At 44.9% G+C, this 13,673-nt stretch overlaps 1 protein-coding gene across 1 annotated transcript in view; it reads right to left on the reverse strand.

The window, feature by feature from the left end:
- LOC148506426 (immunoglobulin superfamily member 3-like) overlaps positions 1-13,673 on the reverse strand; it is a 60,333-nt gene that overhangs the window by 17,691 nt on the left and 28,969 nt on the right. The window contains exon 6 of the mRNA XM_088446790.1: positions 6,055-6,450. Coding sequence (XP_088302916.1) covers positions 6,055-6,450 — 396 coding nt within the window. The remainder of the gene's footprint in view (positions 1-6,054; positions 6,451-13,673) is intronic.

Consider the following 13,673-nt stretch of genomic DNA (forward strand, 5'->3'; position numbering starts at 1 on the left):
ATAGGTAATACATCTAACTGATTAGTAATAGATAATGACGTTTGGATATAGGTAATACATCTAACTGATTAGTAATAGATAATGACGTTTGGATATAGGTAATACATCTAACTGATTAGTAATAGATAATGACGTTTGGATATAGGTAATACATCTAACTGATTAGTGATAGATAATGACGTTTGGATAAACACTGTTGCTATCTGTGATATTTAAGTCTCTTTATAAGAAACCGTGTAGCCAGATTGTAACATCGGATATGCACACCAGTAATACCCACAGCTCTCTGATACATCACAGTACTAAATAGTATTCACCGTGGAGGCTCTAAAGAGTCCTCATAAGTCTCTACACGGTGAATCGACAGCTAAAAGACAGTAAATACCGTGGAGACTCTCGGAGCAGTCCTCGTCAGTCTCTACACAGTAATAAGTCTTCCAGGTGATACATTGCTCTGTGGCAGCAGGAGTATTAGAGTTACCGTCAGGGACCTTTAGATGTAGCATAAGCGGAGGGTGTCCTGGAGCGATAGAACAGCGGGACCAATGAAGGGGTCCTGTGCGGCGTTACCACCTCCAAGTGTCTGCGCTGTCGTAGGCCCGGCTGTGTAAAGCTGTCAGCAGAGTTATGCTCTTCCGAGAGCTGGTGGCGAGATCTGTATATCAGAGATGGCTGATGAATTGAAGGCGGCCAAAAAGGGAAACAGCTTCACAGATCATAGGTCGCTGCCCTGTACATGGGAACCTTGTGTCGCTGCCCTGTACATGGGAACCTTGTGCCACTGATCATAGGTCACTGCCCTGTACATGGGAACCTTGTGCCACAGATCATAGGTCACTGCCCTGTACATGGGAACCTTGTGCCACTGATCATAGGTCACTGCCCTGTACATGGGAACCTTGTGCCACTGATCATAGGACGCTGCCCTGTACATGGGAACCTTGTGCCACTGATCATAGGACGCTGCCCTGTAAATGAGAACCTTGTGCCACTGATCATAGGTCACTGCCCTGTACATGAGAACCTTGTGCCACTGATCATAGGTCGCTGCCCTGTACATGGGAACCTTGTGTCACTGATCATAGGTCGCTGCCCTGTACGTGGGAACCTGGTGTCACTGATCATAGGTCACTGCCCTGTACGTGGGAACCTTGTGTCACTGATCATAGGTCACTGCCCTGTACATGGGAACCTTGTGTCACTGATCATAGGTCGCTGCCCTGTACGTGGGAACCTTGTACCGCTGATCATAGGTCACTGCCCTGTACATGGGAACCTTGTACCACTGATCATAGGTCGCTGCCCTGTACATGGGAACCTTGTGCCACTGATCATAGGTCGCTGCCCTGTACATGGGAACCTTGTGTCACTGATCATAGGTCGCTGCCCTGTACATGGGAACCTTGTGCCACTGATCATAGGTCGCTGCCCTGTACATGGGAACCTTGTGTCACTGATCATAGGTCGCTGCCCTGTACGTGGGAACCTGGTGTCACTGATCATAGGTCACTGCCCTGTACATGGGAACCTTGTGTCACTGATCATAGGTCACTGCCCTGTACATGGGAACCTTGTGTCACTGATCATAGGTCGCTGCCCTGTACTTGGGAACCTTGTCCGGCTGATCATAGGTCGCTGCCCTGTACATGGGAATCTTGTACCACTGATCATAGGTCGCTGCCCTGTACATGGGAACCTTGTGCCACTGATCATAGGTCGCTGCCCTGTACATGGGAACCTTGTGTCACTGATCATAGGTCGCTGCCCTGTACATGGGAACCTTGTGTCACTGATCATAGGTCACTGCCCTGTACATGGGAACCTTGTGTCACTGATCATAGGTCGCTGCCCTGTATATGGGAACCTTGTGCCACTGATCATAGGTCGCAGCCCTGTACATGGGAACCTTGTGCCACTGATCATAGGTCACTGCCCTGTACATGGGAACCTTCTGCCACTGATCCTAGGTCACTGCCCTGTACATGGGAACCTTGTGTCACTGCCCTGTACATGGGAACCTTGTGTCACTGATCATAGGTCACTGCCCTGTACATGGGAACCTTGTGTCACTGATCATAGGTCGCTGCCCTGTATATGGGAACCTTGTGCCACTGATCATAGGTCGCAGCCCTGTACATGGGAACCTTGTGCCACTGATCATAGGTCACTGCCCTGTACATGGGAACCTTCTGCCACTGATCCTAGGTCACTGCCCTGTACATGGGAACCTTGTGTCACTGCCCTGTACATGGGAACCTTGTGTCACTGATCATAGGTCACTGCCCTGTACATGGGAACCCTGTGCCACTGATCATAGGTCACTGCCCTGTACATGGGAACCTTGTACCACTGATCCTAGGTCACTGCCCTGTACATGGGAACCTTGTGTCACTGATCATAGGTCACTGCCCTGTACATGGGATCCTTGTGCCACTGATCATAGGTCACTGCCCTGTACATGGGAACCTTGTGCCACTGATCATAGGTCACTGCCCTGTACATGAGAACCTTGTGCGACTGATCATAGGTCACTGCCCTGTACATGGGAACCTTGTGTCACTGATCATAGGTCACTGCCCTGTACATGGGAACCTTGTGCCACTGATCATAGGTCACTGCCCTGTACATGGGAACCTTGTGCCACTGATCATAGGTCACTGCCCTGTACATGGGAACCCTGTACCACTGATCATAGGTCGCTGCCCTGTACATGGGAACCTTGTTCCACTGCTCATAGGTCGCTGCCCTGTACGTGGGAGCCTTGTGCCACTGTTGAGGTCCGTGGAGTGATACTGGCAGGGAATACTGGGACTGAGTAGGATTTACTACAGTTTGTGATGATTACTATAATCTCGGAGAGGATGAAATGAGGCTTGGTATGCGATCCTGGTGCACGAAGTGCTGGCGGCCAGAATCCTGACAGTGGAAATCCCGACACGTGCAGGTAAATAATCTAACCCTTCCCCTAACCCACCTTTTCTGAAACCTAACCCTCCAACAGCCTAAAGGGGCCCATACACGGTGCGGTGTTTACACGATATGGTTCGATCAATCGTAACGACCAATCGTGTAAAAAATTGCGTTTTCTATGCGATGCGCGTCTCCGGCGTCGTGAATCACATGAACCTGCAGTGAGATTTCAACCAATCGTGTACAATGTGACACACATCGTATGCTGTTTTGCTTGTTGAAAGATCCGTTGTATGATGTAATCATATGATGTAAGCAATCGCTCCATGACACATTTGATCCTACGCTTGTTTGTACAATTGTTTCTTGGCACAAATCGTAAATAAATTCAAGGGAAGAATCTGAAGGGAAATCATACACGACAGAAATCACATATACAAAGAAGAAAAGTAAGTAGCTTTAATGGGTGCACTGGGACCCACGTTGGTAATTTAAAATGTAATATTTTTAATAGGTATGCATTAAAATCTCACTATATTAAATTTGCTAAGATGGTGAAATATAAAAAGATAGAATTGTGCAAAAGAGATGAAAATTAATGTGTACAATAAAATATGCAAAACAAAACCGTTGTCAATTTGTCATTGTTTCAATATGATCAGTGTTTAGTAGCTAGTGGTTCATTACTTATTATAGTTTATTCTCTTATTTATGTTGCAAATAATTATTTCTTAAGGTTAAATGCCTTCATCAGCTCCTAGAAGGAAGTAGCAAATTGTATAAAAAAAATACATTGAGTAATATTGTGTATAGTCAGTTTCCCAAACTGATACAATGTCTTCTCTTCCTATACTTAGATGCCTTATCCTTATGTATTGCCATGCAATGCTTATAGTGAATATTTGTTAGCTATGCAGTATACACAAATATATGTTGTATTCTGAATCTCTTAGCTGTAAGGTTAAATCCCACACAGCAGGTATATGTTAGTATATAATTGGTCAACACACCTAGTAATAATGGGTCTCCACTACATGTGATATATAATAGTAGTAGTTCCCATTATGTCATGTGTGTGTGAATCACATACCATAAAAAAAGATTTTATAGGTAAAAATAACCTTTACAGCTCTGGGTATTCATGTATACAATAGTGTAGCTGAATCTTTAGGCAATTGTAATCATTCCCAGCACTGCTACATATCTCTCAGTTATATATTTATGTTATAGGAAGTAGATGTTAGTGGATTGCTATTAAGACTATACCACCATTCTAATAATGTAATCACTATCTAAAAGATAATAATACTGAAATGAAGTGATCTATAAAATGTGATGTTATAAAATGTACCATGATAATGCTAGATGGATGGAGATGGATTGTGATATACTTTGGATATATATTGGTATGTGTGTCTTATATTTCACTGTCCCTATGTATACTTCTTTTCATCATGATAGAAATATCATCACCCCTATGAGAGATATGTATAAATAGAAAAATAATGGAAAGATATAGAAGATCTGACATAAAGGAATAATTTTTATGTATATAATGGATAAACTCAAAATCAAATTTTATATAGGATGAGACATCACAAATAAAAACATCAGAGGAAGTGTTTTAACATTATACTTAATATAATGAAATCAATTGTTCATATTTATGTTTTAAGAAGTGGATGTTGGTGGATTATTATTAAGATTATACTACCATTCTAATAATGTTAAACATGATTGATTTGCTGATAACCAATCAGAACTTAGGGAAGGGGATTTAAGGAAAAGGAAATGACATGACAGCTGATGCCTTGAGAAAGCCTGACTGGTGAAACGGCCGTAGGCTATCTGTAACCGATTGTCAATGTCATGTAATTAAAAGTCAATGTTAAATATGTTGCTAAATGGATATAAATCCCAGCCATTGATGTCAAAGTAAAATGATATATGCACTATACATTGTGCTGAGACTAATTGCTATTGCCTACAATTAGTGAAAGCTATGCTAATTATATGAGGCCTATGCTCCAGCTACTGATGTATAAAATGATACATGTACTATACGCAGTGCTGGGAATGATTACAATTGCCTAAAGATTCAGCTACACTATTGTATACATGAATACCCAGAGCTGTAAAGGTTATTTTTACCTATAAAATCTTTTTTTATGGTATGTGATTCACACACACATGATATAATGGGAACTACTACTATTATATATCACATGTAGTGGAGACCCATTATTACTAGGTGTGTTGACCAATTATATACTAACATATACCTGCTGTGTGGGATTTAACCTTACAGCTAAGAGATTCAGAATACAACATATATTTGTATATACTGCATAGCTAACAAATATTCACTATAAGCATTGCATGGCAATACATAAGGATAAGGCATCTAAGTATAGGAAGAGAAGACATTGTATCAGTTTGGGAAACTGACTATACACAATATTACTCACTGTATTTTTTTATACAATTTGTTACTTCCTTCTAGGAGCTGATGAAGGCATTTAACCTTAAGAAATAATTATTTGCAACATAAATAACAGAAAAAACTATAATAAGTAATGAACCACTAGCTACTAAACACTGATCATATTGAAACAATGACAAATTGACAACGGTTTTGTTTTGCATATTTTATTGTACACATTAATTTTCATCTCTTTTGCACAATTCTATCTTTTAATATTTCACCATCTTTGCAAATTTAATATAGTGAGATTTTAATGCATACCTATTAAAAATATTACATTTTAAATTACCAACGTGGGTCCCAGTGCACCCATTAAAGCTACTTACTTTTCTTCTTTGTATATGTGATTTCTATAATGTTTAAGTAGTGGGTAGCACCTCAGCAGCTTTATATTTATTCTCTCGATACAGATGAATTGATTACCAGCTAATTGGAGAGAGGACAAACGAAACTGTTAACTATTAATGACAAAATATATGGCTGGTGCGGGATTGGTACTCTATTTGTAACTACTGTTAAATCGTACACGACATCGGAACGTTTGGAAATCGCAGCTGCCGGGATTCTGAGCACCGGGATGCCAAGTATATCCCAAATAAATGTTACTAATAGGGACTATTTGATCCTACATATACACTACTAGTGACGGCCGTACTTACATGGTAACTGGACTTTTACGGCCATGACATTAGAGGAGACTGAAGGTGTCGTCACATTGATGTCTGGATACAGGATCCCGACTTTGCACACGTATGACCCATCCTGCTCTTGCTGGACCCTGAAAATCGTCAAATTGGCCTTGTGCCCCTCTACGGAGAGCTGCGCTTTTCCTTGGAAGCCGGAGGATGAATCCCCCCAGGACAGGCCGTTCCTGGACACTGTGGCCACACTCTGAAATGGCCGCGTTGGGTTGGAGCTGGGCTGGAAGTCCCAGGACCAGAGCAGGAATTTATCCGGCAGGCTGTACGCCGCTGTCACCCTGCAGTACAAAGTAGCACTATCACCGGAGGTTACCCGTGCCTTCCTAGTCATCAACGTGGCTCTGAGCGAGCTGTCTGCAAAGAAAAGATGAGAATATTCTTCCGTCAGGATACAGAAGGGCTGTATATACTGTATGTACAACAGCATGGGACAGACAGGGCAATGAGACATAGGCGTAAGGGTTCCCAAAGTTATATCCATGTAGCAGCCTCGTACACCCGCCCCCGGCCGACCTTCATCACTCTCATCTGCATCAGTCTCCTCATTACAAATAATATTAGGTATGTACACATATATATACATTTATTTATTTAAACAATTAAACGAAGGCAGAGGGTGACACTAAGGATCCACAAAAAGCAGCTCTCTGACATTTATATATACTTCATTATTTTATCACCATCAGGGAACGGATAGAAATATGAACTGGAACATGCGCTCTAACAGCTGTTTCACTGGCTACTGGGACTGGAGCACCACCCACCCTCTGCCTCTCTTATAATATATATTTATATATATTTATGGGACAGACATAAGGGATCCCTCTCCAATCCTCCCCCTCCCCCTATTTACACATGTTCAATAGGACGCCCATGTCATAAACCGGGATGTCTTCTCATGGCCGGGACAGCTGTCATCAGAAGAGCTGCCCTGTAGGGTAAGTATTCTTGCATATCAGCAATCGCAGATGCCGGTATGGAGGCGATAGAGGGCGGGATGTATCACTTTGTTTGCCAAAATTCATACATCCACCCATATAAGGGGCAGATGTACTAAGCTCTGGAAAGTGATAAATATGAGGAGTTATAAACTACTAACCAATCAGCTCCTAACTGGTAGTTTTCAAACACAGCCTGTAACATGACAGGAGCTGAATGGCTGGTAGTTTATCTCTTTCCAGAGCTTAGTACATCTCTATCTTACCAGACTTCTATGTAAGATAGGATAAGGTTTCCTAAAGGGGTAGCATCCCATTTTCATTGAGTGGTGTGTGTAGTTGATGTTATCATGGTGAGGGGTGCGTGTGTAATGGATGCTATAATATACTGGGGTCACTATAATGTTACAGAATATGAACTGGAGGGCACTGTAGTAAGGCACACTATGAACTGGCGGCACTGTAATGTGGCAAAATATTAACAGAAGGTACTATAGTGTGGCATAATGTGAACTAGGGGCAGTACAGGGTGGCATAATGTGAACTGGGGGCAGTACAGTGTGGCATAATGTGGAATGGGGGCAGTACAGTGTGGCATAATGTGAACTGGGGGCAGTACAGTGTGTCATAATGTGAACTGAAGGGCTCTACAGTGTGGCATAACAAGAACTGGGGACACTACAGTGTGGCATAACAAGAACTGGGGACACTACAGTGTGGCATAAAATGAACTGGGGACACTACAGTGTGGCATAAAATGAACTGGGGGCACTACAGTGTGGCATAAAATGAACTGGGGGCACTACAGTGTAGCATAATATGAACTGTGGTCAGTACAATGTGACAATGTCCGTGGGACACTATTTGGCATGGGAATTGGGGGCAATGTGTGGCACTACGAGGCATGAAATAAACATCCAATGCAGAGGTGTCTCTCTAGAACCATTAGGGCAGCTTGAAAATGCTGCTATAGGGCCCACAAAGGTCTGTGTTTGAATCAACCTATGAAAGAGCGTTGGCAAGAAGATGAGAGGGCCATGTTAAGTAAAGACTCCTTGTCTGTCTTGTTGCGGGTAGCAGTCAGGAAACCAATCCTGATGCCTGTCATTAGACCTACGCCGGGAGCCCGACACCCGGTTTACTGATCGAAGGTATTGTTGCGACGTGGAAACCTACATCCCATGCTGCCAGGCCTGGCCATGCTACATTCATCTGAGAGAGCTGCCAGGTCACAAATGTTTCATCACACAGACCTGGCTTGGAAATGGTTAAGGCCAGAAGTAATTTCTAGCAGTCACATTCCAGAGCTTCTGCCAATATATAATGTTATACAAGGCTCACCCTCTGCCTCATGCTACCAATAACGGGGGAGCCGGACCCTGGCAGGGGACAGACACGGATCTAGTTGCACTAGTTGTATAGTCGGGTACTGGGCTCAAGTATAAATGCTGCCTACTGCCCTGAGGAAAGACCCCCACATGCTATTATCCTCATATCATACGTCAGGCACAAAGGACAGACAGAGAGACAGAAGGACATGCTGGAGGCAAAGCAGAACTAGACAACCTGAAAGCTGGAGCATAGACACAAAGCTCAGCACATATGATGTAATTCTAGGTTACACGGAGAACATGCATGTGGTAGGGGACAAGGACGCCAGGTGGGCAAGATGGGGGTGGCCACACTGGGCAAGAATACAAGAGGAAGTGGCCCTGATCGTAAGAGCTTACAATCTACAGTAAAGTTTAAACTATTCTCCTCTACATGGTAAGAGCTCCAGATTGTTCAGGGACCCCATTTATTAGAAAATAAACATTAGAAAGCCCAGGAATATCACTATCAGAGTTACAGACTCCGCAGGATCCTGCTGCAGATAATATTATCATCAATGTGGCTATTTCTTGTCTCTTGTTGTTGTGCACAGAAACCCCTGTGTTAGTACAGGGTTAATCTCTCTAGCCCTACCCCATAAGAACCCTATAATACCCCGTGCATCCTCCCTGGGACTCTTCTCCATGCTCCGGCTGTGATCCTCCTGCTCTCCCAGCACTAATAGCCCTGTGCACAGTATGCCGCTCTCCCTGCACTAATAGCCCTGTGTACAGTATGCCGCTCTCCCAGCACTAATAGCCCTGTGTACAGGATGCCGCTCTCCCAGCACTAATAGCCCTGTGTACAGTATGCCGCTCTCCCAGCGCTAATAGCCCTGTGTACAGTATGCCGCTCTCCAAGCGCTAATAGCCCTGTGTACAGTATGCTGCTCTCCCAGCGCTAATAGCCCTGTGTACAGTATGCCGCTCTCCAAGCGCTAATAGCCCTGTGTACAGTATGCCGCTCTCCAAGCGCTAATAGCCCTGTGTACAGTATGCCGCTCTCCCAGCACTAATAGCCCTGTGTACAGGATGCCGCTCTCCCAGCACTAATAGCCCTGTGTACAGGATGCCGCTCTCCCAGCACTAATAGCCCTGTGTACAGGATGCCGCTCTCCCAGCACTAATAGCCCTGTGTACAGGATGCCACTCTCCCAGCACTAATAGCCCTGTGTACAGGATGCCACTCTCCCAGCACTAATAGCCCTGTGTACAGTATGCCACTCTCCCAGCAGTAACAGCCCTGTGTACAGTATGCCGCTCTCCCAGCACTAATAGCCCTGTGTACAGGATGCCGCTCTCCCAGCACTAATAGTCCTGTGTACAGGATGCCTCTCTCCCTGCACTAATAGTCCTGTGTACAGGATGCCGCTCTCTCAGCACTAACAGCCCTGTGTACAGTATGCCGCTCTCCCAGCACTAATAGCCCTGTGTACAGTATGCCGCTTTCCCAGCACTAATAGTCCTGTGTACGGTATGCAGCTCTCCCAGCACTAATAGCTCTGTGTACGGTATGCCGCTCTCCCAGCACTAATAGCCCTGTGTACAGTATGCCGCTCTCCCAGCACTAATAGCCCTGAGTACAGGATGCCGCTCTCCCAGCGCTAATAGCTGTGTACAGTATGCCGCTCTCCAAGCGCTAATAGCCCTGTGTACAGGATGCCGCTCTTCCAGCACTAATAGCCCTGTGTACAGTATGCCGCTCTCCCAACACTAATAGCCTTATGTACAGTATGCCGCTCTCCGCAAGAACAAGATTGATAATATCCGAAATGAAATGGTATGCACTTCCTCAGCCAGGCACTTGTACAATTCCCTACCTGAATCCAGTGGCACGTTCTCATCATTTGACTCCACTAATGAAGATGAAGTATCTACACTCTTCTCATCCTCCTACTCTACTACCTCTCCTGTTGATCCTATGCCCTCACAAATCAGTGAAGCTCTGTCTCCTGTGCTCATCCCACACTTAACTAAAACCTGTAATCTCTCTTTCTCTACTGGTATCTTTCCATCACTGTTCAAGCATGCAGTGATAACTCCCATTTTGAAAAAACAAAATTCTGACCCTAACTCTCTTTCAAATTACCGTCCTATCTCCCAGCTCCCTTGCCCCTCCAAGCTACTGGAGAGACTTGCCTACACTCGCCTCACACACTTTAACACCCACAACTTATTGGACCCACTTCAGTCTGGCTTCCGTTCCCAGCACTCCACAGAGACAGCACTGACTAAGGTAGTAAATGATCTGGTCACTGCCAAGGCTAAAGGCCATTACTCACTTCTAATTCTTCTAGCTCTCTCTGCTGCCTTTGACACTGTTGACCACTCTCTTCTCATACAAACACTACAATCCCTAGGTCATCAGGACACAGCCCTTTCTTGGTTCTCATCCTACCCATCTAATCGCTCCTACACTGTTCGCTTTTCTGATTCTGCCTCCTCCTCGCTACCTCTATCACTGGGAGTACCACAAGTTCAGTATTAGGTCCCCTGCTTTTCTCAATCTATACCCCCTCTCTTGGCAAACTAATCAGCTTTTTTGGTGTTCAGTATCATTTGTATGCGGACGATACTCAAATCTACCTATCCTCCAAAGATTTGTCACCATCTGTATTGGTCCGTGTCACTGAATGTCTCTCTGCCATTTCATCTTGGATGTCATCTCACCACCTCAAACTTAATATATCCAAAACAGAATTATATTTCCATCGGACAATAGTAGTTACCAACCTGATATCTCTATCAATGTTGACAACTCAACAATCAACCCCACCCCACAAGCTCGCTGCCTAGGTGTCATCCTTGACTCTGAACTGTCTTTTGTTCCCCACATTCAATCTGTCTCTAAATCATGTTACATACATCTAAGAAACATATCAAAAATTCGACCATATCTTACGCAAGACACTGCAAAAACTCTAATACACGCACTCATTATTTCCCGCATTGACTATTGCAATAGTCTCCTTATTGGTTTTCCCAAAAACAGGCTCTCCCCACTACAATCCATTTTGAATGCAGCTGCGAGGTTGATCTTTCTCACCAAACGTTCAGTGTCTGCTGATCCACTCTGTCAGTCCCTCCATTGGCTGCCGGTCTTCTACCGTATTCAATTTAAATACTTACACTCACACATAATGCTATTAACCAAACCACACCAACATACATCTCTTCACTTATCTCAAAATATCTTCCAACCCTATATATCTCCGCTCAGCACAAGATCTGCGTCTCTCATCCGCGCGCATTACTTGTTCCCATGCACGGTTACAGGACTTTTTTCGGGCTGCACCCACCCTGTGGAATGCCCTCCCACGCACAATAAGACTTTCCTCTAGTCTCCAAACATCCAGACAAGCTTATCAGATTCCAGAACCGCCTACATTACCTTTATAGCTCCCTATCAAACTCTCTTCTCATAGTAAACACCTATCACATCTTCTCTTTCATCAATTTAACATCCCCCTAACCCTAGGCCAACTTTCCAGTGTGATTGGATTATACAGCTCACCAAGAACATCTGCAATCGGGCTGGACCAATTTGCAATATATAGCACCTATCCTTGTGTATCAACACCTATTTCCCTATAGATTGTAAGCTTGCGAGCAGGGCCCTCTTACCCTTATGTATGTCTTTTACGTATCTTATGTATGTATGTATGTCTTTTACAACCCAGTAAAATGTTAATGTTGATTCAAATTGTAAAGCGCAACGGAATTTGCTGCACTATATAAGAAACGGTTAATAAAATAAAATACAGTGGTAGATCAGTGGTTCCCAAACTTTCTTGAATCACGGCCCCCCTAGTGCATCAGAATTGTTATCACTGCCCCCCTAAGCCAAACATCTGTTATTGAGAAACTCAGGAAAGAATGAAGTAAAGTGAAGTAAATTGTGCTGACCTGTCACCCTTAGGGTCAGTTATGTGGTGAGGACAGGGATGTGCTGACCTGTCATCCTTAGGGTCAGTTATGTGATGGGGACAGGGATGTGCTGATCTGCCACCCTTAGGGTCAGTTATGTGATGGGGACAGGGATGTGCTGAGGACAGGGATGTGCTGACCTGTCATCCTTAGGGTCAGTTATGTGGTGGGGACAGGGATGTGATGACCTGTCATCCTTAGGGTCAGTTATGTGGTGAGGACAGGGATGTGATGACCTGTCATCCTTAGGGTCAGTTATGTGGTGAGGACAGGGATGTGCTGATCTGTCATCCTTAGGGTCAGTTATGTGGTGAGGACAGGGATGTGATGACCTGTCACCCTTAGGGTCAGTTATGTGGTGAGGACAGGGGTGTGCTGACCTGTCATCCTTAGGGTCAGTTATGTGGTGGGGACAGGGATGTGCTGACCTGTCATCCTTAGGGTCAGTTATGTGGTGAGGACAGGGATGTGCTGACCTGTCATCCTTAGGGTCAGTTATGTGGTGAGGACAGGGATGTGCTGACCTGTCACCCTTAGGGTCAGTTATGTGGTGAGGACAGGGATGTGCTGACCTGTCATCCTTAGGGTCAGTTATGTGGTGAGGACAGGGATGTGCTGACCTGTCATCCTTAGGGTCAGTTATGTGATGGGGACAGGGATGTGCTGACCTGTCATCCTTAGGGTCAGTTATGTGATGGGGACAGGGATGTGCTGACCTGTCATCCTTAGGGTCAGTTATGTGGTGAGGACAGGGATGTGATGACCTGTCACCCGTAGGGTCAGTTATGTGGTGAGGACAGGGATGTGCTGACCTGTCACCCTTAGGGTCAGTTATGTGGTGAGGACAGGGATGTGCTGACCTGTCACCCTTAGGGTCAGTTATGTGGTGAGGACAGGGATGTGCTGACCTGTCACCCTTAGGGTCAGTTATGTGGTGAGGACAGGGATGTGCTGACCTGTCATCCTTAGTGTCAGTTATGTGATGGGGACAGGGATGTGCTGACCTATCATCCTTAGGGTCAGTTATGTGATGGGGACAGGGATGTGCTGACCTGTCATCCTTAGGGTCAGTTATGTGATGGGGACAGGGATGTGCTGACCTGTCATCCTTAGGGTCAGTTATGTGGTGAGGACAGGGATGTGATGACCTGTCATCCGTAGGGTCAGTTATGTGGTGAGGACAGGGATGTGATGACCTGTCACCCTTAGGGTCAGTTATGTGGTGAGGACAGGGATGTGCTGACCTGTCACCCTTAGGGTCAGTTATGTGGTGAGGACAGGGATGTGCTGACCTGTCATCCTTAGGGTCAGTTATGTGGTGAGGACAGGGATGTGCTGACCT

The sequence above is a fragment of the Taudactylus pleione genome, unplaced genomic scaffold (assembly GCF_031769625.1).
Source record: "Taudactylus pleione unplaced genomic scaffold, aTauple2 ptg000405l, whole genome shotgun sequence".
Lineage (NCBI taxonomy): Eukaryota > Metazoa > Chordata > Amphibia > Anura > Myobatrachidae > Taudactylus > Taudactylus pleione.